This window comes from Juglans regia, chromosome 10 (genome assembly GCF_001411555.2).
Source record: "Juglans regia cultivar Chandler chromosome 10, Walnut 2.0, whole genome shotgun sequence".
Taxonomy (NCBI): Eukaryota; Viridiplantae; Streptophyta; class Magnoliopsida; order Fagales; family Juglandaceae; genus Juglans; species Juglans regia.
In genome coordinates, this window is record NC_049910.1 from 17,554,510 (window position 1) to 17,580,590 (window position 26,081).

Consider the following 26,081-nt stretch of genomic DNA (forward strand, 5'->3'; position numbering starts at 1 on the left):
TTCTAAATAACAGAACTCATCTTCCAATTTAATTATTATATTTTCGATTTTTTCTGAATATTACGGTAAGACGTTTAGTCTGTCACTTAATTTCCAGTAATTTATATATGTCAGTTAATTATTTATAGCAGCAAAATATAACATCAATTTCTACTTCTTTTTGCTTACATTCATGATATATCTAACCCCACCAATTTATGGCACCATTTCACCACGTACGTGCAAGAACAAAAAGGTAGTAGCATCACACGGAATCGCATCTCATCCATTTTACCAATATGAAAAAGGTTGGCAAATAATCAAAAGGAAATTCCACCAAGGAGGAATGATACAAACTGCGGTAAGATATGCATTACGGTAGTCGAGACGCACAACCAAATGGCCATATGTCTCCTTGTCATGTATGTGCAATAATTTACCTCGACTTCTTACGCATTCCCATCCGTGATTTCGCATACCTGGATTTCTTGTTAAGTGAAACCTTGGGAGCCATAAAAAGAGTAAACAAATACTATAAATGAAGCTATTATCAAAGGATACTGTAACCGCATGCCCTCGCCGGCTGGAGATGAGTACAAAATCGTGCCCTGCAGATGATTCATAGCTCCACTTGAACAGGCAGTATCCTTCAGATGGGTAGACAAGCAATGTGAGGATTGCAAAAGCAAAAGCACAAAATGGAAATAACAAAAAGTTCACAGCGACAATGCTGATAATAAGATGGGAAGCCCCAAAACCAGAACCAAAACAGCTAAAATTTGAAGCACGTGATACAATGTGAAAGCAATGAAGAAAAATTTACATTGAAAATTTTTCATTAAAGATACATGAATGGCATAAGGATATTTTGCACCCTCAAACTATATGAGGTTTTGCATTTTGCTCCCCAAACTACAGAACATACACTTTGCATCCTCATCCAATTCTGACCGAGAGGTGGAGGTAAAAACTAGTCAACCTGGACTATTTTTCGTGACGAATGTATTTACAATGAAGTATTGTATAGTCAAGAGTATCATAGTTGTAGTTGTTGCAATGATTCATGCTACTTTAGTAGGATGGCACTTTTTTTTTTACATAGAATCTCTAGAATGAGACTACTTTTATGGGAGAGAAACATTTTGCACTCAAACTATCCGAGGTTTTGCTTTCTGCGACCTAAACTAGCAAAACTGACACCTATTTTTAATAAGTACAAACATTAATTAATTACAAGAAATTTTAAAATAATGTCATATTCCAACTCGTCACTTTTTGCATACTTTTGAACATGTACAGTAATTTAGGAACGTCCAAAATTAAAATCTACACTATAGATATGGGAAAGAGAGTAAGTGATGGAACATTTTCAGACGTTGAACATGCCAGTAGCAGTGACCAAATTGATCTAGCAACTGAGATAGCTATTTTTTTCCTCTTAAAAAAATAATCGATGACTTGATTAGAAATCGCAAAAGGCATAGTCCAAGTGGAAAGAAGAATACAAAAGAAAACCCCTTATAAATAGAAATAGAAAAAAAGACAAGAAAATCATTAAAATGGCATAGCCCCAAACAACAGAGCTAGCTACACTCTCGAAAGTGTATCAAGAGTGGGTAACTGCAACATAAATTCGGCTGTCCCCTCATGATCTAACAAAGCAACCATGAGAGAGATCCTTTCTAAATGACATGAGTAACAAAAATAACCTTCAATCTCCAACTAATCAAACCATGCATATGGACATAGCCCATGCGAGGTCTGTATATACAAGTATATAATACAGATAGATTAATGGCTCCAACCGCCCACTTTTGAAAATTTCCCTCCAATCTCCTTAACTGACATCAACCACCCACTTTTCAACTTCTCCCTCCCATCTCCACCTTGATCCTTTTTCCACAACTCTCTTACCCTCTCTTGTCATTCAAAATCTCACTAGCCTTTTTTATAGCATGCACATACCAAGATGCTAGTATGTAGATGTGTGTGTGTGCGCGCGCGGGTGAGAGAGAGAGAGAGAGAGAGAATGCTTCGTTCATAAAAAGAGTATATGCATCAAACAGTAAATATGCAATATAAGTTCACAATTTTACTATGAATTAAAAAGAAGATAGCTACTAGTGCATTTTTGCTCAAAAAACATCTCTGTGCATAGTAGAAATTTACTACATAAACGTAAAAACAAAGGAAAAAATAAAGTTACCATTCTTGCCTTTGTTGAAGAAAATCTACTATAATTTCCCTGAAATTATAACTGATATCACAAAGGACAGCAAAAAAGTACCTTGAAATCAACAAAGGCAACTGGAGCACCATATGAGTTCTGCATCTTCAATTTTAAAAACCCAGGACATCTGATAGAAACAATGAATAATTAGAAATTTATACCCAAGTTCTATAGACATCACAGATAGAAAATAAATGATAATACAAACTACTACAAACCTTGAAAATACTTGAATTAGCTCTTGCTCTGTACAGGTTGGTCCCAAATTAGCCACAAAAAGTGTTGGACATGAGGTGGCATTTTGTGCATTTTGTGGAACACCAGGCGGCGGAGGGTTATGCTGTTGTAAGAAATACCACCAGAACTCTAAGAATTACAGAATAGTGCAAGTACTAATCATATGCTTTTGAATTTAAAATGAATCCAAATATCCACAAGTGATATGCTGTATAAAATATATGCAATGACCCCATGGGTAAGTGTTGCTTAGTGATCCATTGCATACCAACCCACTTAAACAACTCTTTTAAAAAGAAAATAAGGATGCCTACTTAAGTCGTCTCCAGAATAACTTGATTGACATGGAAATTTTTTCACATGGACCAATGTCTAAAAGCATATTCAGGCATCTTATATATGGATGATAAAATTGTTCAAATATTCAGGCTTGTTTCCCAAAATAAAATCATTTTTCACAGAAACTTATGGGCCATTTGCCAGTTAGTTGGCAGTGAACTGTGCCTGGGGAGGAAACAAGAAACTGCCCCCTGGGCTTGGCACTCATGCCTTACGTTTTGGCTACAATCATGGATAAATGCGGAAAATCAATTTCCTGCTTCAAAAATTTTGTTGCTTATGTTTTTCCATAACTGCCAGTGAGCAATCAGCAATGTCATAAAGAAGGGCCACTTTATTACATAACTATACACACTAATACAGGTGTCAGTGAAGAAACGCTTGTTCAGATCCAGAAAACAAAGTATTCAAGAAAAACACAGATTAAAAACAAACTCCAGAAGAAAGTGAAAAATATTTTTCAAAATGAAAGAAAGAGCAGTTTTTATTTGATCGATAAAATGTAACAAAGAAGGATTACTAGGTCACAGAGTACACATAAGACATGAAACAATGCATATATTATTATGTCATCCGAATAGGTAATCCAAGAAAGCTGTAGGAGCTGAATATAACTTAAAAATTAAATATGTTGAAAAATAACCTTACCAAATTTGCAGCTGTCTCATTTACAGTTCTGCCATCAAAATTTCCAGGACTGAAAGATGAAAATATATATATTAGATGAGCTAGAAATGATAACTTAAAGGGGGGGAAAACTATATACCCAACTTCAGGAAACAGGGCTGATTTTCACTAAGCCCTCGAACTCTTGTCTAGAAGTAATTATGACCAATAAAAAATGTGCTTATTATTGAGCTAGAAGTAATCACTTAGACATAATAGAGATGTGCTTAAGCAGTGCATATGACCTTTGTGCAGATGGATAACCAATCGTGTTGTAAGCAGAATTACCCATTCCAGGCATGTGAATGCTGCCAAGACCTGCTAGTGCCCAAGCGTGCAAAACATGTGCAATGTGAGCTTTTAGAAGTATGTGTCCTCCATGTGACTAAGCAATTAATTTGCACTCCAAGTAAGATGCCAGATAAAAACTACAACTAACAAACAAGTATAGAGAGAGATGGCATAAAGTATGCCAGGAAACTGAGATAAGATTTTGCAAAAAAGGAAAAAAGGAAACCTTTAGGAACTATTCCATGATCTCAAAGCAATTTTAGTAAATAATCTTTACCAGAATCAGGAGTGCCCCTTGGAAAAGCAGATCCTCTAGCTTTTTTATCTGAGCCAAATCTTTCATCATCTAATTGACATAGTCAACAAATCCACAAAATTCAGTTTTGAAACAGTTAAGCTGTACAATAAAATTATAGTCAAATTAAAGAGAAATCAATTAGTGGTTGACCTGTTCTTGGGCGCTTGGATCTAGAATTAGATTTTGCTAGATCAATATATAGGGTTGACCCCTTCTCAAGATCGAACACCATGCCCTGCAAGCAAGATTATGAATAAAAAGGTATTGAATGTTACCATATCTAAAAACTACAGCACCATAATGCCTTGCCACCACCCAATATTTTTCCTATAGCAACAAACTTGCCAAAAGCACAAACAAGATTGAAAAACGTACAATTAATCAATCTCAACAAGAGAGACAACTAAAGACTACTATGACTTGAAACATACAAGAAGCCTACGAGAGCTATATAAGGCAAATATTGTCATATATTGTTTACAGCCACAAGGAATAAAGCTTCAGTAATAACTACTGTTAAGATATTGAAGATTGCCCATAGGCGACGTCACCACAGATCTGCTTTTGGTTAGTTAACTTGCCCCAATGTTGCTATGAAGAAAGCACATTGCCTAATTGTTTTTGGCGCAGCAGCCATAGTTATATTCGCACTTTAATATCAATACCTTTGTGTCAATACGTAGAAATTGTCTATACCGTAGTGCTTATGTGTAGGAGGTGTTCCAACAATTCTCTCCGTACACTCTTTCTCACATCCTACGCTAAATCGATTGTTCTATGGCTGGTGATTCTCTAGCATTTTCTGGTCGACATTAGGACTATTGTAAGGATGGAATGCTCAAAGGTAGTCCTGATTGAGACAAAGAAAGACATTTGAGATTTCAAGGGTAGGAAGTCGAGCATTGCACATCATAGAGAGGAAGAAAGGTGACTAAAGAGCTAGTACTCAATACTCCAACAGTGAACTGGGTTGTGCAGACTTTGGATGAATGCTCTCATTCGGAAAGTAATAAGGAATTTATCAGAACATCCAGCCTAGGCAGTAGTGCTTACATAGCACAAAGGTCCTTTATCGAATATGGTCGATATCTGACCATAGTACAGTACAGAGGCGGAGGAAGGAGAAGCCTCATCATAATCCCTGAAGAAGGGGATGGTAAAGGTTGGAGGAAGATGGCAACGGAACTTCGTGCGATATATGGAAGTGCGGGAAAAAATGGTGATGAGGATTAGAGTGGGTTTGTTACTCTCAAACAACAACTATGCACAAAAGCTCCAAATGGAGGAGTTGCCCCCAAATCATACACTGATGCAGTCACTTGTTCAGCACCAGCCATTAGAGGAGTTGACAGGAAAACAGAGGAGATGAGAAGTGTAGGGTTGCCAAACCAGGGAACGAAGGGCAGTATGAGTATTTTGAAGGAGATAGAAGATAACATAAGAAGAATAGTAGAGAGACGATGGCTGCTGGGCTGAAAGCCAGAGGTACTTACACAGGAAAGGATGGAGGCGCTCTGTTCAAGGGGCGGGATGCAGAAACAGTTTCTAATCTAAGTATCAGAGATGAACTTTTTGAACTGAGGGAGCAACTTGACGTTTTAATCCACAAAATAAACCAGAATATGGGGCTGGGCTCGAGACAGGGAAGACAAGCCCGTTATGCTAGGTCCAAGGGGGCTTAGGACAATAGGTTGGGCACAGAAGAAAGGTGGGCTACGTGAGCCGAGAAATGGAAAATGAAGATTAAGGACCCAACGGACCATCCGATCCAGCAATGGCGGATCAAAATGCCAGGTCACCCGCTCTTCGAAATTGGGTCTACATCTAGAGCTGCAACCACACCGTCAGAGACGACATCACTCCAGTCGGGGACATCACAGACAAGGTCAACCGATGAAGGCGAATCGGTGGCCGACATCCAGGCAGCCGTGGTGGCAGCGCGGGCGACAAGAACAACAGTTACGAATATCATTTCTGAAGCAGAAAAGTCCGTCCAACCACCCTGATCTCATCACAGATAGTGCCGATCATGGAAATCGAAGGGATAAGGAGCCCGGGTTTTGTTCAATGAGTGGAGTGGAACTGTGTATTTTGAGAGAGGAAGAAATTTCAGACCACGTGTTGGTAGTGGTTGACTCGGCTGGGGCTCAAGGAGAGTAGGGGAGTTTTGAAAAGCATGGAAGGTGACAAAGCTCCAGGCCCGGATGGATTCTCTATGGCTTTTTCCAAACATGTTGGGAAGTGCTTAAAGAAGACATAATGGGGGTCTTTCATGAGTTTCATAAAAGTGGGAGGTTTGAAAAAAGCCTTAATCAACTTTTATCGCTCTCATTCCAAAAAAACCAGGAGTCGTAGAGGTAAGTGACTATCATCCAAAAAAAACAAGGTGGGCGGGATGTACAAGATTCTCTCCAAAGTTTTGGCAAATAGATTAAGGTGATGGAGAAGTTAATATCTTAGCCTCAAAATGCTGGTGTAGCTAAATGGCGCTCAAGGAAACTTTTTCACAAGTTTATGGCATACAAAGCATGAAAGTAGCCTCAATTGTGGACCTCTTCATACTCTCTAATGGCACTACACAATGGAATGTCACATACCTTAGAGATGCACAAGATTGGGAAATGGCGGCTTTTTTGGAGTTCTATAACCTAGTTTACTCCACCTGATTCTTGGCGGGAGTTGAAGAAGAGCGGTGAGTCCGTTGACCATCTATTACTACATTGTGAGATTGCCATGTCCGTATGGACCAAAGTCTTAGCACTGGTGGGGTTAGCATGGGTGATGCCGGAAAGGGTAGGTGATTTTTTAGCCTCTTGGAGAGGTATTAGGGGACTCTCAAATTGCTTCCATATGGAAGATGTTACCTATTTGTCTATGGTGGTGCATTTGGAGGGAGCGGAACGCAAGATGCTTTGAAGATCAAGAGAGATCAACGGAAGAGCTTAGAACTTTGTTTTTCAATACTCTACTCCATTGGTCAATTGTAATTGATTTTCAGGGCAGGTCTTTTCATGATTTCCTTGTATCCCTAAGCTAGACTTAAACTTGCTCATGTATATGTCCTATATACTTGGGCATTCTCTGTCTCTCTTTTGATAAATAAAAATTTGTTTACCAATAAAAAAAAAAAAAAGATCTTTTGGTGCCCTTCTAAGATAGGGAAGTTCTCAATCTGCTCTTTCTACAAAGCCATGACAATGCATGGTACAAATTCTTTCCCATAGAAAAGTATTTGGAGATTTGAAAATTGGAACATATGTTGGCATCAAGAGGTTAGAAAATTTGAATCTCTCCGTACACCTTGCGATTCCCGTGGATGAACAATGAGTGAGAAACCCTAACTCAACCAACCTGCCGCCACCTCTTACCCATCATCAATCGGAGTGTGATATCTCACCTCCATCATAGACGAGGCCGGCGGGCCCCAGCGTCCTTGCTGAGGGCCATCCGACGTCGGTCCTTGCCGGCAAACTGGCTCTTTCACTTCATCTCTGTCGAAGGTGTTGTACTGTCGTCATGCACTTTCAACACCACCACAAACTTGGATGACGAACTCTGGCGAGTCCTTTGTGAGGCATCCGACGTCGGTTCTTTGTCGGTGACTAGGAGTATTCTGCTATTTTTCCTTACTTCCTCCGGCAAACTGCGACCTGAGCCTTTGCATTAGCCATCGTTACAGACGTATTCGACGGACTCTGGCGACCCCATTGTGGGACCTCCGACGTCGGTCATCCTCCGGTGATTGGAAGGGTTATTTTTACCAACCTAGTGCGCCTTTGGGCTCTGTTTTCCCAACCTAATAACTCCAGCCACCTTCGCGCACTACTTTTACTTGACAGAATGATGCATTTCAGCGTGGGATGCCCCTGCATCTGAAGTCAAAGGTTTGATCAGTATGGGTCAGCTGGTGCGCTTTTGGGTGGAATCGAAGGCTTTTGAGCTTTTGCCAGAATCATGGAGATCGTCATTAAAAATTGTGGAAAGGAGCAGAAGGGTGTGGAGATTTGTAGTAATGGGTCGCAGTGGTCTAGAATGGCTGATGGCTATGATGGAAGCTTATTACAAGCGGGGAAAAATTTGGATTTCACAAAACACTTGCACAAAGGCAACAAAACATTCATGGCTCAAAGATGCTCCAACAAGCATTGTAGGTTTCTAACTATCACTGAATATGGTGGTGGAGGCCGGCAGAGTGTTATTTTATTTTTTATTTTTGATAGGTAATAAGAGATTTTATTCCAAGTAAATAGGTATAGCCTAAGTACACCGGGAGTATACATGAGAATACACCTAGATACAAACTAAAGCAAAGTGAAAATGAAAAGCATTACAAGATATTCATGTCCTTCACTAGATTATTCACCCAAAAATTTAAAGTGCTAAAGAAAAAATCCCAAAAGTCCCCCATTGTGCGTTCACAATTTTCGAAGCACCTCCCATTTTTCTCCAACCAAAGGCACCAGAACAAACACACAAGGAATTATCCTCCATTCAGCTTTATTGCCTCCAAATCCCGCATTGCCTTGCCAACTAGCCAAGAAATCCACCACTTGAAAAGGCATCACCCAAGCAATGCCTACTCTAGCAAATAATGCATTCCATAATGCAGTCACCATATTGCAATGAAGAAACAAGTGATTTACTGATTCGCCATCTTTTTTGCACAAAAAACACCAATCCATCACATATAAACCCATTTTCCTCAAATTATAAGTTGTTAAGGCTTTCTCTAGTGACACCAACCAGCAGAAAAATGCAACTTTACTGGGCACTCTAGCTTTCCAAATGCATTTCCAGGGGTATGTATTATTATCATATCTATTTAATGCCTTGTAATAGGAATTCACCGAGAATCTAAACTTACCATGAACCCACTACATCTTGTCCTCCCTGATCAGATCAATCTTCAACTCATAAAGTTTAACAAAGAAATCAGCAGCTTCACTCACTTCTCAGTCCTATAAATCTCAAGTAAATTCCACATTCCAATTCAGCATGTTATTAGAGAATAAATATGAATCAGCCACAGCTGTGGCTGGTGAGTGTTATAGTCATTCCTGTAGGGTATGAAGGTCTGGGTTGGGAGAAATTTGTTGTGGAATTATGCAGAGCTGCGGATATGCTTTTTGCTGATGGGTCAAAGAAGGAAAACCAAAAGAGGAATGAGAACATCAACTTGGAGGTGAATCATAAAGACCCAAGTATATCCAAGGTGGCGAGGCGATCATATGTGGCAGCTTTGAAGACCGGTCATGATTCGGGGGTTCATAGTGAGGGGAATGATGTTAGTGGTTTACAGATCACGCCTTAGAACCAGCTAGTCGCGATGCATAATTCTTTAAAGGAGATGGAAACCCAACTTGTCGAATTGAAGACAACGATAGCATTTTTGTCTACGAAAATAGATCTGCTTTCAACTGGAGGCAACAAGGTTGTAAGGAACAAGACTAAGATAGGCCCGAATCCTTTAAACTTAGATAAAGGAAAACGGAAAATCGGATTCAGCCCTCCTATAACCGATCCAGAAGAATATGACGGGTCAAAAGGAAATCTAGGTTATTTGAAGTGGGTTCTATGTCGTGTATCGGAGTAGAGACATCTGTAATAGAATGTCATTTGCCTTAGGTGACTTCTGTACCCGAAGAAACTATGACTCCCTCGTCGGAGTTGAAGGAAAATGGTGTCATACATTGGTGAAGGGATCCACTGAAGTTGCACATAAAGTGTCACCAAAGGTGAAGGGACTTGATGTCATACCATTGGAGAGAACCAATGGAGTTGTTGAGGAGGTACGAGATTTGAATATGGATTTGGCTTTGGTGCCTTGCATAAAGGAATGCCTAGAGTCGAGAGTGCAACTGAATACTATGGTTGGGGATATTGTGGCTCCCTTGGTCTCTCTTTCTCCAATAGCAGATTAGATTCTACCTAAAGTTAACGAGATTCAACAATTCGTGAAAATTTCACATGGAGGATGTGAAGATCAATTTAAAGAACTAATTACTGCGATTGAGGGAAGCGACGCACTTGAAACCAAATCAAGTTTCAAGAAAAGCAGGGAGTTACAACGTTTTTTTTCGACAATTAACTACAACACTAAAGGTGGTAGCTCAACTAGAGGGAAGTCTAAAGGGAGGGCATTATAAAGACGGGAAACAAAGGGTTTGGGTAGGGTTTTGGGCAGATTTTTAGTTCTACAGGAAGCAAGGAGTTGGGGTCGAGCTCAGTTTTCAATACAGTACTGGTCAAGGCACTGGAACGAAATATTTTGGTACCGGTACCGTTTCATATGCTATTTCGGGATAGTCGATATGTGAATAAATTATATATATACAAAAATTATATTCTAAAATAATAGTCTATATATGAATAAATTATATATAAATACATATATATAAATTATAAATAGCCTAGTCTAAATTGAGGGTCAAAAAATGAACTTGTAGTTTGAAAAAATGAAAAAAATAAAATAAAAAATTAAAGGCCGAAATATTGGCCGGTAAGGTCGGTATTTGGGCCGGTACGAAATATATGTAATACCTGTACCGGACCAATGGCCAGTACGCATATACCGGTCGTATCAACTAGTACAGTATGGTATTTAAAACAATGGTCGGGCTTGGTGTATTTTGGGTTGTTTTTCACTAGCTTTTTGGGTTATTAGGAGTTTTCTATTATGGGCAAGGTGTTCTCTTGTATACATCAATGTATTTAGTTCCTCATTTTGATATATATATATATATAATATTTTTACTTATAAAAAAAAAAAAGTATTTGGAAGACAAAAGTGCCCATAAAGGCAAAGTTTTTTGTATGGACGGCTTGGGGAAGATCCTTACTCTAGACAATCTAAGGAGACGTCGAATCATAGTCTTGGATTAGTGTTGTATGAGTAAAAAGAGTGGAGAGTCGGTTGACCATCTACTACTTCATTGTGAGATTGCTAGGACATTATGGAATGATGTTTTTGCTCGGGTGGGATTAGCTTGGGTGATGTCAAGACGGATAGTGGACCTCCTAGCTTCTTGGAAAGCCATTCAGGGTAACTCTCAAATTACCTCTATTTGGAAGATGGTTCCAATGTTTATGGTGGTGTATTTGGAGGGAGAGAAACAAAAGAAGTTTTGAAGATCAAGCACGATCAACATAAGAGCTTAGAAGTCTATTTTTCAATACTTTACTCCATTGGTCGATTGTAATTGATTTTAATGGCTTGTCATTTCATGAATTCCTTGTATCCCTAAACTAAGCACGCATAGGCATTGCTCTTGTATATGTCCCGTATACTTGGGCTTTTGCCTATTTTTTTTATCAATAAAATCTTGTTTATCGGTATTAAAAAAAAAAGAGTATGACCTACTCGCATGAAATCTCTCAGCCAAAGGTCCGAGCTTCTCATTCCTCCCTTTGGAAATCTATTGGTAGATTTCTACCTCTCATCTTAGCTGAAGAACCTAGAAGATCAGAGAGGGGATCATTAATCTGTGCGCCGAAAATTGATGTGGAGATGGCTCTCTTATGCACAAAGGTTTTACAGTTACTCATCATCACCTTTTGCTCAAAGATCTAATAGTGGGCTCTAGCTGAAGTTTCTCTATGATAAAGACTGCAGGTCCTGCTTTAGCACAAGAAATTTCCAAATTTTCAGTAATCTTCAAGGCCTGGCATTGATCAGAGAATTTGGAAACACTACAGATGGGACTTTTTATGTCAAATTTGCATGGCAGATTATACAATTGGCACACCCAGATTTTCATTTGGCAAAAGTTCTATGGAATCCATTAGTTCCTCAAAAAATCTCTGTTTTTAGTTGGATGTGTTGATGTTGTGCCAGTTGATTCAGCTCTGTTAAGATTTGTGGTATTCCTTTAGCTTCAAAGTGTTTCTGCTGCAAGAGTAATGCAAGTACTGAGACTAACTCCCGTTCATCAAATGATGAAGGGGGAATTAGCCTCAGCTGTATGGAGAGACACTATGCTGCCCTTTTTGTTATTTCCATCTTCACCGGAATTTCATTGGAAGGAAGGTTATCAAGATGGCGGATGACTAATCACAGGAAAGCTAAAATTTCTCCACTTGCTTCCAGAACTCCCTTACTCATTATACGGGAAATATTGTTATCTAGGAATGCGCACTGCTTTAATGAAAAGAAGCCAGTATTTTCTGCAGTTATTCATAAGATTACAAGCTGGCTTTTCTAAATTAATGCATTTGTTAAGCCATCACAGCTTAGGAGATTTAGTTCAAAATTTTCCTTGAGGACTTTGAGCTTAAATTCCATTCAGGTTAGATGTAAAGACCTGTTTTAGTTTGCTGGCCACCTCCTTCACATGTGATGCTCAAATTCAACATTGATAGTTGGCCTTTGGGAATCCTGGTATGGCAGGTTGTGGGGGTATTCTTCATTCTAACAATGGTGCTTTTATTTTTGGCTTTTCTCTCCATTTTGGGGTTGGCACTAACACCTTCACAGAGTTGATGGCTTTGAAACACGTACAAATAGGATTTCCTGATTACTTGATGTGTTATAGTCCATTGGTTCCTGCATTCAGCTTCCCCTCCATGGCAGTATTATAGCTTATGGGATGATATTCTTTCATTTCAACAAGTGTTGACATTGTCTATTCAACATACATACAGTGAAGGTAATCTTGTAGCAGATCATTTAACCAAATCAGGGGCTGCAGGGATTTCAGATGCTTATGCCCCAGCAGGGATTTCAGATTCTTATTTTCTTACTTCTCAATTACCTAAAATGGCTTTGGGGGAATTACAAATGCATGCTGCTGAATTACAAAGATTTTTTTTTTTGATAAGTACAAAGATTTAATTTTTTTTTTTTTTTTACAAGTAAACGATTTTATTAAGTAATGATAGGTATAGCCCAAGTACACAAGAAGATATACAAAGGTACGCTCTATCTATGTGGAATCAAAAGAGACAAGGAAGTCATGCAAATCAAGGCCATTAAAGTCTATAGCTATGGCCCATGTACATAAGGTTTAAATACCTACATAGATAGTGAACTTTATTTTTTCTCTTACCATCTTTAGAGTTAATGGTTTAGCTTTGTAGTCATTTTGTATAGTTGTATCGTTTCAATGTATTTTGCAGGTTGTATAGTTGGTTATATAGGATCCGTGTTTCTTGTCTTTTACATAAAGTTTTTCTTGAAACCACGACATCCATCTACCATAAGTGAAGGTTTCTAATAAAATTGGGGTATAGTCCTCTTCATTAAAGATATATAATATTGTATTAATGTTTTGAACATCCACATTGGGTTCCGAGTGTTTCTTCACTTGAATGTAATATAAATTTTGCATAATCTTTCAATATGCATTTGTAACCCTGAAATATCAGGACAGCATTACATCATACAAAGAAATCAAATGATGCTATAACATAATGATCCACTTTGTATGCCAATTTCCAACTACTAAATGGACAAGTCAATGTGGTGTGATAGTCTTACATTCAGTCCATGCATAGCCACAATTGCAGACTGCTGATCTGAGAATACGGCAAAAGCGAATGGCTGTCACATCCCAAAATCATGTCAGAACATGACACATGAGGAGTTCGATACAATTAAGAAACAGATAAGCATGACTTGAAGAGATTAATGAAACATCCACATCTTCAATTTTTTTTTAATAAGTTGAAACAGCCATGACATGGTTAGATGAGGTGAAAAATGATGTTCCATGAGCACAACAACTTCAATTATTTTGATGACAAGCTACCCACTGAACATTGGTAGTCAACTCTCACCTAACCAAAGAAACAGTCAGAAGAGAAAAGTCACTTGAAAAGCTTACTCAATTATTATCATATTAACCCTACTTTATATTATCTGCCAACTTAGGTTCTGAATTTCTTATGTTGAAGCAGATTCTCATCTTAACTATTTCTAAGGTGATATTGCTCTGACTTGGCTTTGCCCATTCTTTTATTAATACATCTTGATTACTTATAAAATATATATATATATAAGATGAATTTTATTAATGATCAAGAAATGTAAGAGAGGCATAATCGAAGTACACGGCGGGTATATAACAAATTCAGCTATTGAGAAAAAGAGAGAGAAAAGAGCAAGAAAGTCCTAGAAAGTAAATCTCGAGAGACCAAAAAAGAGAGCCTTGAGGTCTTCAATGTTTCTTGCTATGCATTCGAATTTGGTCCTTAATGTTCCTCCATATGCACCAGATCAAGCAACTCGGAATCATCTTCCACAAGGTCTCACCATGCTGGGTCACAAATCACCCCATGTAGCATGCAAAGAGATATATCATATACCACCACCCTTCTAAGCATTATCCAACAAGCTAGAACAAGTTGAGAACAACTCATGTGCTAGCTACATCACAATGCAATAAAACATATCCAGAGACTCCCCATCTTGCTTACACGCACACCACATTCTACCACCATGACTTGTCGCTTCCTTTTTTATAAGTATGATGTGTCGCTTCCTTTGCTTGTTATCATAGTTATGGAGGCACTCAGCAGGATGTTATTAATGTCTACTGAAGGGGATTTATTTCAGGTTTTTCTGTGAGGAATATAAATGTTGGGGAGCTTCACCTAAATCATCTTCAATGTGCAAATGAAACAATGGTGTCCACATTACCTTTGGGAGCTATATTCTTATGTTTTTGAAGCTGTTTGAAGATTAATTTGGCTAAATCGGAGTTAGTTCCGGTGGGCCATGTTGAAAGTGTGGAGAGATTGGCGGATACTTTGGAGAGCAGGGCATCTTTCTTACCCATGAAGTATCTTGGCCTTCCCTTGGCAGTTACGTTCAAAGCAAAGACAATTTGGGATGAAGTTTTTGAGGAGATTGAACGTCAGCTGGCTGACTGGAAGAGGATGTATCTATCCAGTGGAGGCAGGATTACATTGATAAAAGTACTTTGACGAATTTGCCCACAAATTGCATATCTTTCCCTCCACTTCACAGCGGAATTTCCTTTGGGGAGGTTCAGGGGAAGTGGCAAAACATCATTTAGTGAGCTAGGCCAAGATTTGCTCTCCGATTACTGAGGGTGGTTTGGGGTTTCAGACTATGCTCATGTTTAACCATCCATTATTATTGAAAAAAGTGTCTTTGGCATTGCCAGAACTAGAGAGAGAAGTGGTGGAGAGTAGTAGTGGATTATAAATGGATGCATGTGGAGTGGGCGGTGTTCAAATGAAGGTCCACAAGGACCCCATGAGGTTAGAATATGGAATAATATAAGGAAAAAATGAGGGAAGCTTGCCCACAAGACTTGAGGTGGAGATGGCTCCAGGATCAGATTTTCCCAACAGCATCTGCTCGCTCTAAGGAGGCTTCAATAGCAGATAATTTGTAGTAGTGACTCTCTTCGATGGAATATAAGCTCCATCAGTGCAGCTCAAGATAAGAAGGTGGATGCATTTAGCGAGTATTTTAATATGTTGTATTCCACTAGATTAACAAGCAAAAGTGAAGACACGATTCTCTGGGTCCTGTCCAAAAATGGGATGTTTAGCGTTCAATAGGAAAGATTATTACCACGGAAAATTTAAGAGACGTATGGTGATAATCAATTGTTGTACGAGTAAGAGAAGTGCGGAGTCAGTTGCTAATCTTTTACTTCATTACAAAACTGTAAGTGCCATGTGGAGTAACTTTTTAAGTTGGATTGGTTTAGCTTGGGTCATGCCCAACAGAGTTGTAGATCAATTTTCTTCTTGGAGAGGATTAGGGGGTGGCCAACAAATTGCAGATGTGTGGAAGGTGGTTCCTACTTGCCTTGGTGCATTTGGAAGAAAAGGAATTGAGGACTAAGAAAGGACAATGCAGGAGCTCATAAATTTATTTTATCAGTACTCTTCTATCTTGGACTGCCTCCATAGACTTTAATGGCCTAGACTACATGATTTTAGGGCATCTTTAGCCTTTGCGCTTATTAATAAATAATTAATACTTATAAAAAAATCCCAAAGGAAGGGTCTTACCAAGTGCAGCCATCCAAGCAGAGGACTTCACTTGCAATATGCTCCAACGCATCTTGTATTCCCCACCCAATCTTAATTGGAGAGAATACAGCCTAACATAAATAAGGTGAAGTAATAAAACCACAATCCTAAACTGCTTGAATAGACTCTACTTCCTATTGAGGAATTGAAAGTTTAAATAAATGGAAAAGAAAGAATAAATTAAGATTAAAAGGAATGAACAGGAAAGGATTAGAGCTTTAACATTCTAATGTGGGAGAAGTGGAGGGGGTCTTGAGGGTTGTTAAAGCTCAATTGACAGGAGTTATGGAGTATATGAGAAATCTTATGATTAATGTGGATAAGGGTTGGACTTGGTCATGGGTTTGGGTGGGGGGTTGAAATTGGACACCGGGGGGGGGTGGGCTGGGCTCAACAGGGCACTTCGACACTGTCACAGATAGGGTCGTCGGATGCCGGCATAATTGTTCACACCGGTTTGCCGTCTGACTGCCCTCATTCACCAATTGCAATTGGGGTTGGTACATTTTTCCAGGGTTCACTTTCAGTTGAAGATGGGGTCCTTCCAGGATTTTGAGTACTTTGGAAGAAGCAGACGAGCTTATTTTAGAAGATGAAAATGGGATAACAAAAGGTAGTGCTCCCCCTACTTGATCTATGCCTCCAGAGGGAGTAGTAGGGTCTGACAAAGTGGCACAGAAAGGGTCGTCAGGGGGTGGAGCACCTACAAGAAATGTTATCGACGACATCTATGCGAGAGGTGAAGGAACCTATAATGGTGACAACAACAATATAGTTGTTGAGGAGGTTCGGGATTTGAATGAATGATACTAAGGGGAGGAAATTACGTGTTTATCATTGGTGTTGTGAGGAGGAACGTCTAGGGTTGGGAGAGCAGTTGGGAACTGTGTTTGGGGATAAAGTTGATCCCCTGGTTTCTCTTCCTCCGACAAACAACATAGCAGATTCACCATCATATTGGGTTCTACATAAGGTTAATGAGATTCAGCATATTGTGGGGCTTTCATACGGAGGATGTGAAAACCAATTTAAAGCACTACTCACTTCGATAGAGGCAGGCCACTTGCTTGAAACCAAATCAAGTTTTAAAAAAAACAAAGAGTTAAAGCGTCTTTCTTAGGCAATCAACTATGATGCTAAGGGAGGTAGCTCAAGTCAAAGGATGACGAAATGGAGGGCATTATGAAGACGTCCTTGTAGAGGGAGTTTCGGGTGGAGTATTAGGCTCGGTTTGGATACACAAACCTATCTCATCTCATATCATCTCATCATTACAACTTTCTCAAACTCACACACAAAATATAATAAACAATTCATTTTTTTTAAATCCCAAAACAATAATAATATTAAAAATTATATTATAACAATATTTTATTCAATTTTCAACAAAATATCTCATCTGAACTGCGTAACCAAACGAGGCCTTAGTCTTACAGGGGGTGGGGGTGGGGGTTGGGGAGATGTGTTCTATTACAATTCGGGCTTGATGTATTTTGGATAGATTTCTAATTTTCATGGGCTTTTTGGGTCATTTGGGGCTAGCAAGTATAGGCTAGGTGTTTTCTTGTATACGTCCAGTGCACTTAGTTACTCCTATTGATATATATAATATTTTTACTTATAAAAAAGCGTTATAATGTGTTTGGGAGCTTATAAAGGAAAGGTATGGAAAGGAGAGGAATATGTAATTTTATATTTTTATTTACATTCACTCTCATTCGATAGGGTTCATTTTTATTTTTATTTTTTGATAAGTAGGACAAATTTTGTTAATAAGAAAGGGGTATTATCCTAGAATCATGAAGTATATATTAACTTACTCAGACAACAAAGTGGGAAAGAGCTATAAAGTCCTAAAAACTAGGAATAAAAAAGTGAACATCATAATGGGTTTCTTTCCACTGATACCAAGTGTTTAAAACATAATACTTTAACTCCGACACCAATCTTTTGCTACCCTCAAATTTACAACAGTTTTTTTCTCTCCATATGCACCATAGCACGCACAATAGGACCATCCTGCATAATGAAACATACAAATGGCAACCAAACTGTCCATTCCAACATGTTAACAACTTCACGACCTTTAAAGGCAATTGCCACATAATCCCAATGTGATTGAAGAACATGCTACATAAAATGTTCACAACCTCACAATGTTTTTTTTTATAAGTAATTAAGAAGTTTTATTAAGGCAAGTAAATAGGTATAGCCCAAAGTACATAGGGAGTATACAAGCAGAAACACCTAAATACAAGCTAGAAACTAGGAACTAGGAAAAGATAAAAGAAAATCATGTAGATTATCCCCATTCAATACATGAACATTTGCCCAAAGACATAGAGTTAGAAAGAAAAACTCTCAAAATTCTCCCAACGAACATTCTCTTGGGCGCAAGATCTCATCCCTCCCTATCAGATATCTAGGCCTTCCCTTGGGCGCTCCTTATAAATCTTCATCGATTTGGGATGGAGTGATCAAGAAAATAGAGAGAAGATTGGCTGGTTGGAAAATGATTTATTTGTCCAAAGGGGGAAGAATTACTCAGATTAAAAGTACATTATCTAATCTTCCTTTTTCTTTCCCTTTTTCCTTTGCCCATTGGGGTGGCTTGTAGAATTGAGAGAATCTTCCGTAATTTTTTGTGGGGCGTTGGTGAATATAGGATGTTCCATTTCGTATGTCGGGATAAAGTTTGTTCATCGGATGCTTGTGGAGGAATGGGGATTTGCAATTTGAGGTGTTTTAACAAAGCTCTCCTTGGGAAATGGCTTTGGAGGTATCATTTAGAGAGGGATGCATTGTGGAGAAATATTATCAATGCTAAATACGGGATGGCTTGGGGGAGTTGGTGTTCTAACAAAGTAAGAAGTGTGTATGGTATGGGTTTGTGGAAATATATTCGGAATGGCTGGGGGGAATTTCTCAACCATGTTTTGTTTAAGGCGGGTGGAGGAGATAGGATTCGGTTTTGACATGATCTTTGGTGTGGGGACTTGGCTCTTAAGAATGATTTCCCTTCCTCTTTAGGATTGCAAGGGGCAAAGAAGCTACAGTGGCTGATACCTCTTTGATTTCTTCTGCAAGAGTTTTTTAAAATTCCACGGCCTGGCCAAGTCAGTACCTCGCCAGTCCTTTTTTTTTTCTCGTTCCAATGGAATGTGAGATTTATTAGAGATGTTCATGATTGGGAAGTGCCCGTTGTTTCAGTTTTTTTCAGTAGGTTGTATAATATGAAAATTGGGAGGGAAGGGAGGACAGATTGCTATAAAAACATACTGAAAATTCCATTTTTACTATCAGCTCTTATTATAAAACGCTAACTTGGCATTGTATCAACCAATTCCCTTGGAAGTCTATTTGGAGATCCAAGTTGCCCAGTAAAGTTGCTTTTTTCTGCCGGTTGGTGTCCTTGGGAAGATATTGACAATGGATAATTTGAGAAAGCGTAGTAAATCTGTTTAGACTGGTACTATTTGTGTAAAAAAGTTAGTGAATCAGATGATCATTTGTTTTTGCATTGTGAGGTGGCCAAGATTTTCAACAGGTCGGGTATTGCTTGGGTGATGCCTAAGAGGGTGGTGGATCTCCTTGCTTGTTGGTAAGGATTTATGGGTAGTCACCGCATTGCTGCTATTTGGAATATGATACATTTATGTTTGATGTGGTGCCTACGGCTGGAAAGGAATGGGTAGTGTTAAAGTAGTTGATCCATGGTCTCCTCATTTCTTCTACACATGCAGCACCGGTTGACCACTATCATATCCAAGGTAAGGTTTTTCCTTCAAGCCGCTGTCCATGTGAAGAAAGCCACCTTTGGAGGGGCCTTATTCTTCCAAATAAGCTCCCATGGGAAAGGTTCCTTTGGCATGATTACATAGCATCTTATAGAAAGACCACTTCATAAACACCTCTTAGCTGGGGTCAAAAGTAACATATCAACACTTTTTGATCCACCATACATGCGTACAATTTGTCATAGAATGATAGATCATACCAAGGATAATAAATTTCAGCCACATATGACTCCTTCATGCAAGTGATTCTATAAAGAATTGGGAAAATACTTCTCAATGATTGATCCCCACACCAAACATCATGCCAAAAGCGTATCTTAGAGCCATCCCCCACCATGAATTACTCTGGTTGATGATAGGAATGAGATGTTTTGCAGAGGGAATGTAAAAGTTTGATTCACTCCCCCTATTCTTTTCATCTTTCCAAAAATCCACCATTCCATTCCTTCCTTTCCCCTTGCACTTCCTCTCTCCCAGATGAACTGTTAACCTTATTTTCAATGGCTCATACTCAACAATGAAGGAATGAGCTTCTCAAGCTAGAAAATAAGCAACACTAAAATTCATTAGACGCAGCTTGTAATGGCAAAAGCATAAGTTTTTCATGATCATTATTTGTTCAACATTGTAATGCGCAATGTCAATCTTCTTTCTTAGCTTATTGCAAACCAACTGATCCTAGTTTTCTTTCATGGAAGCAGCAAGAAAACTACACGCCCATCAGCCTAAGCTGCATTATCAGATTTGTGACAAGTAACTCCCAAAGTGCCCAGTAGGCCAGCTAAGAAAATAAACCCTCAGAAATACAAGTTTACTCACTCCCATGGCAACCCAATAATACACTCATTAAGCTGAGACAACACAGCTCCATTCATCGAATACCTTCAACTTAGCTTCTGATAGACCCCAAAGCTTCCAGAATCGTGTTGACATGGAGAAATAGCAGTTAATATGTAATGGAGAGCAGTTACTTGCAAGTTTCAGATCATGGGCAGTAGTTATTAAGTAGACCAGTAATTATTATGTAACTATTAAATTTGTGTGATCATTTATGTACATGGAAACTAGATAAGTTATGTAGTGGTGTAGGTGGCGGTTCTGTAGGATTGTAGTATAAGTTACCAGGGTGTTTAGAAATCTAAACTGTTCCTACCCACGGCGCCCCAAGTGGAGAATTATCTCTTTTCTATCTTTTTATTCCATCCATATTTATTTCATACAGGGACCTATGAGATTCCCCCCCCCAAACAATCTTTAGGTTATGAAAATTTGACACAAGCCATTCACCAAATTAGCAAAATATATGATGCATTAAAATCATGCATAGAAACGAGAATTAACTTGAAATTCACATTACAGAAAAGAAAAAAAAAAAAAGATCTGCAGCTAAATCAAATACCTGAGACGTTTCGGTCGGGGTCCGAAGATGCGAAGACTCATAACCCGGGAACTCCCGAAACAGATTGTAGATTTCGCGGGCCTTCACATCCTCCGGGAGCCCAGCGACGAAAAGGGTTCTGACCTCGTCGTGCGAAGCCTGAAGGACAAGAGGAGGCGCGTAGGAACCGTAAGGTGGCTGCGGGTGAGTGAGATATGGCTGAACCAGGTGGTTGTGATGTAGCGGTGGCGCCTCCGCCGTATGAGAATGTATCGGTGGCGCGCCAAGTTGAGTAGGAGGAGCCGGTGGCGGTGGTTGATAGTAGGGGTAGTGGGGATGTTGGTAGTAGGCGGCCATTTCGTCCATTTTGGGAGCTTGGGACGCGATTGGAAGATCGTGCCCTAGATTTTGTTGGTCTATTGCCCTATCATATTCCGATCTGTTATTCTGTCTAAATGGCTAAAAAGGGTAATTTTTTAGGGATAAATTACAATCAACATATTTCAAAAGGAATGGTTGGCAATTACATTAAATAAAAATTTTGTAAATAGGAATAAAATAATTTATAAATCATAGTAAGATAGTTTGAGTTATATTTGGTGATATGAGATTTTGAAAAATGAAAAAAAAAATTGAATAAAAAATATTCTAAAATTTAAAAGAATATAATTTTTTAATATAATTTTTATTTTAAAATTTAAAAAAGTTGAATTATTTTTTAATTTTTACTTAAAAGTTTGGAAAATTTATAACAATTAATTTAAAAATTTTACAATGATTAATCTGAATGTATTTATATTTGAGTGATATTTGATAAGGAAATAAGATAACATGAGATGAAAACTACTTCAAAACATTCCATACATGCTCTATATTTTCTAATAAGGGAATGGTACAGCAAAAATTTTTTATAAAATGGAATATTGAGATGAGATGTTATAAAAAATATTTTAATAGTAGTGAAATAGTTTATAAATAGTAGTGAATGATTTGTATTAATATGTTTTATGAAATTTTAGAAAATGAGAGAAAAAAATTAAATAAAAATATTATAAAGTTAAAATATTGTTATAATTTTATTTTTTATTTTTATTTTTGTTTTAAAATTTGAAAATGTTGAATTAGTTTTTGTGTTTTGTTTGAAAGTTTGAGAAAGTTGTAATCATTAGGTAATTATTAGATAAAAAAATTGAAAATCTAAAATTAAAAATTTTTTTATTTTTTAATAGTGTTTGAATATTAGGATGAGATGAGATGAGATGGATTAAAACCATTTCAACAATTAAATGGGGCCAAGACTATTCATACGAACAACTACCCAATTCTACCGGGCCGATAATTGGATTCCCTACTTGCCCATCCCATACATGTAGGCGGGTACAAGCAGAGAATGCAGATACTAGATTTTAAGGCTAAAAAAATCGAAAAACTGATGAACCAAACAGACCGCACCAAACCAGTGTCCGATATAAAACCAGTTCCAATTTTGCAAAACCGGTTCAAAATCAATCCTGTTTTGGTTTTGCTTTTTTATAAGACTAGACCGAACGGTTCATATATGTATATATATTTTTGCTTTTTAAATTATATAGAACTGTTTTTTATATTATATATTTTTTTTTCTAAATTATATTATAGATATTATATTGTTAAATTGCTTATTAATATAACATCAAATTTTAAAATCTTATTATTCATGTCTAATAATCTAATAACATAAAATTTATATAACAAATCTTAATATAAGTAATAACATTTGATACAACATATAAGTTTTGAATTTAGAACATAAAATATTAAAATTAATATAATATAAAATTTTAATTTTAAACATGATCATTAATTTTAAGTTTTTCAAATAAACCTACTTTTGATATATATATATATATATATATAAAGGATAAATACATTTTATAGCATAATGAATTATAATATAAATCCTTTTTTATAAATAAATTTCTACACATTTGATTATATGTACTCATATAAAATGTGTATAGTCTAACTTATATAGACTATAGGAAACTTTAATATTATACTAGTATGCGTTAATTATCATAAAATAATGTACCTATATTATAATATAAATAGATTAATAGTTTTAGTATATGTAATCATCATATTATCACTAATATATATAATCAAATATAGAAATAAGTTAGACACTAGTATAATAATATGAACTTAGACACTATAATATGGAAATAAATTAAACACCACCATACTACTTACTAGTAGTCTAATATAGAAATAAGTGTAGTATAATAAGTTTATCTCACTAATTATACTATACTAAGTTAATGTCATTAATAGTAATAACTAATAAGTTAATCTCACTAATAAGTTAGGTACTAGTATAATTAGACAATACTAAATTAGTAATTACTAATTGTTAACGTTGTATTTCATACGCCTTTGGGTCATGTTTCAATAACTCAAGTCTTCAGAACTAGGTTTGTGAAAATAGAGAAAAAGAAAACTAGGAGAAGGTGGCCTTGGGACTGAGAAGTCTCCGATGCCAAAGTCAGTAAAATTTCTTAGAAGTTTGTAAATAAGTAAGAGAGTTTAGAGATCAGAGAGAGTTTCTCGTACCTAAGATTTGCTATTAATATCAGGAGTCTGCGGGAGGACAAATCTTGTCTACCCCCATAGAGTCCGTGTCCTTTTACTATTTTCCTTCTATCAGAGTCTTTTAATGTGGTGTGCTTCTGCAATGGCGTCATTGATGTAGCTTGTAGCTCAGGCAATGGTGCCATTAATACAGCGTGCTTTCCTGATTTATTTTACCTTACTGGCATTCTTGGTAGTTTATCAATGTGTCAGAGGATCGAGGGTTCCCCTTACTTCTCTCCCGATTATGTGGATAAGTACTCAAGGGTTGGACACTGTTCGAGGGGTCGCCATGTCGACAAGTCTCATCTCCCTATAGTATGCTCCCTTAAGAAGATTGCATCAGGGGAGGCCTACCTGTGGGCCAGGTCGAAAAGTTAAACTGTTATGGGATGGGTCTTCGCTTCTTGTTCCCTTTGTTATCCTTCTTAGGCCTGCTAAGACAGAGAAATGAAAAACTTCTTATAGTTACTCCGCTAATTCTCATCGGACTCGTACGGTGGGAATTATTATTAATCTTAAATTCGCCTTGTTGTTGTGGCCAGGGTTCCCTCTGCTGATGTGTACATGGCTCTAAAGTTTGAGGTGGTTCCTTGTCGATTGGCTATCCTAACATCGTTTCCCTTTCCACTTTTGTTGGCACGTTTCTCAATAAATTTGATGGCGTCTTTTCAGTTGTATTAGTATCAAGGGCGTCAGGCGACTCTTCATCTTTACATCTCATACCTCTCCCTTTTGCCACGAGGCATAAGAGATTAATCGTTGCCTTCCTCCTATATAAATGCGATTTAGATTAGGGTCTTCTTTCCTTTCACTGCATTGTAATCCCTTTGTCATCCTTATTCTCATAACTCTCCCTCCTTTTCACTTATATTATTTTCTCTTTTCTCTGCTGTATGCTACTTCTTCGTCAATGTCCTCTGAGAAATCCACCCAACCCACGACTTCTGGTGGGGGAGACACTCCAGACGTTGGCGATGCTGAGCCATCTTTCTGGGGCACCACTTGACATTCCAACATCCAAGCGGCGATGCTAGCATCTTTAGCCCTTACTTAACAGGTGCTGGAATCGGTGCTCTTTGAGGTCCATGGTCCATACGAGGGTGTCGTCAACGCTAAGGGTCACTTTTCCTGAGTTGCCCTATTTCCTTCTATGTTTTCGTGTGGCTTGTGGTTTCCTTTCCCTCGCCCCGTTCACGATTTATTGGATCGTCCTGGCCTAGCCCCTTCCCAGCTTCACCTGAATGCTTGGAGGATCCTGATTTGCTGCAGTATCATTTGGTGACAAGCCCAGCTGGAGGCGGACCCGGAGCACGTTGACCTCACCAGTCGTGAGTTCCTCCTTACTCACAAGGTGTTGGGCAGAAGGGGAACATTTGCAGCTTCAGGGCGATGCACGCCCTTATCAACTTGGAGTTGCAATACCGCAAGGTGAAGGACTGATCTTCAAAGTTATTTTTCATGTCCGGCCGCAGATGGGAATTCCTGGTGGGTTAGGTGAACTGTCACGAGTTCTTGATTCACACTAATTGGGAAAGGGTTCTGGAAGATAAGGGGGTGCAGTGCGTTCGACAGCTACTCCTGTCGAGTTGTGGCGTATCGCTATCGTTTGGAAGTGGGTGAAGAAGAATTCCAACAATGTCTTCTCGGAAGCCCTTCTTTTCGAGGAGAGACTAAGGGTTTCTTTGCCTCCTCTTAGTCATGTTCCTTTTGATGATAGGGTGACCGTTGTCCAGCCTTTGGTCACTCCTGCCCAAAAACGCCCATTGGATGCTTCTCCACCAGGTAAGGAGATGAAACCTCGCTTGGAAGGGGTTGGGGCCACCAGCAGGCCCCTTCTAGTGCCCCTATTCCTGAAGGGCGGGCATTGGCTATGCCTGAAGTCCATTGTCCCACCGTCCTGGTTACGCCGGTGGAAGCGTCCCGTTTTTCTATTGGCATGGAGTTGCCGGTAGGACCTTTTCCTTTAGAGCCTTTGGACCCATCGACGAAAGGCTCCTCGGCTGAGGTTCTTGTGGTGTCATACCCACCAACTGATGCTTGCGACTTGTTCCCGAAAACTGTTGGCCTTAACGCCCTACTCTAGTGAATCTTGGAGGTCAAGATTCCTCGGCGACTTGTAGTGGGGTGGCCTTCTCTAAAGGTCTCCTCCCCTTCTTCTACTCGTTCTACTATCACCAGTCGCTCCTTTGAAGGCGAGGTCAAGGTTCGCTTGGGGGTCCTAGCTCTACGGCAAGTGGGAAGGAT

General features: G+C 38.5%; 1 protein-coding gene across 2 annotated transcripts; it reads right to left on the reverse strand.

Moving 5' to 3' along the window:
- Positions 1-236: 236 nt before the first annotated feature.
- Positions 237-21,675, reverse strand: LOC108993877 (U1 small nuclear ribonucleoprotein A). 2 transcript variants are annotated; one of them, XM_018968917.2, is made up of 10 exons: positions 21,246-21,675; positions 13,516-13,578; positions 4,191-4,275; positions 4,020-4,088; positions 3,697-3,769; positions 3,434-3,482; positions 2,428-2,549; positions 2,267-2,336; positions 541-626; positions 237-458 (listed from the first exon to the last, which is right to left on the reverse strand). In XM_018968917.2, exons 1-10 carry the CDS (start codon positions 21,588-21,590, stop codon positions 416-418), a joined length of 1,005 nt encoding a protein of 334 aa, XP_018824462.1. In that variant the 5' UTR covers positions 21,591-21,675; the 3' UTR covers positions 237-415. The 2 variants fall into 2 exon arrangements, with proteins under 2 accessions (XP_018824462.1, XP_018824461.1); XM_018968916.2 differs by having other exon boundaries at positions 3,697-3,772.
- Between the last annotated feature and the right edge of the window lie 4,406 nt (positions 21,676-26,081).

Coding starts and splice junctions, on each gene's coding strand:
- LOC108993877 (XM_018968916.2), bottom strand. CDS start 21,590: ATGGACGAAATGGCCGCCTACTACCAACATCCCCACTACCCCTACTAT. Junction 4,089..4,190: donor ATCCAAGCGCCCAAGAACAG/GTCAACCACTAA, acceptor TATGTCAATTAG/ATGATGAAAGATTTGGCTCA. Junction 3,483..3,696: donor GGTTATCCATCTGCACAAAG/GTCATATGCACT, acceptor TTCATCTTTCAG/TCCTGGAAATTTTGATGGCA.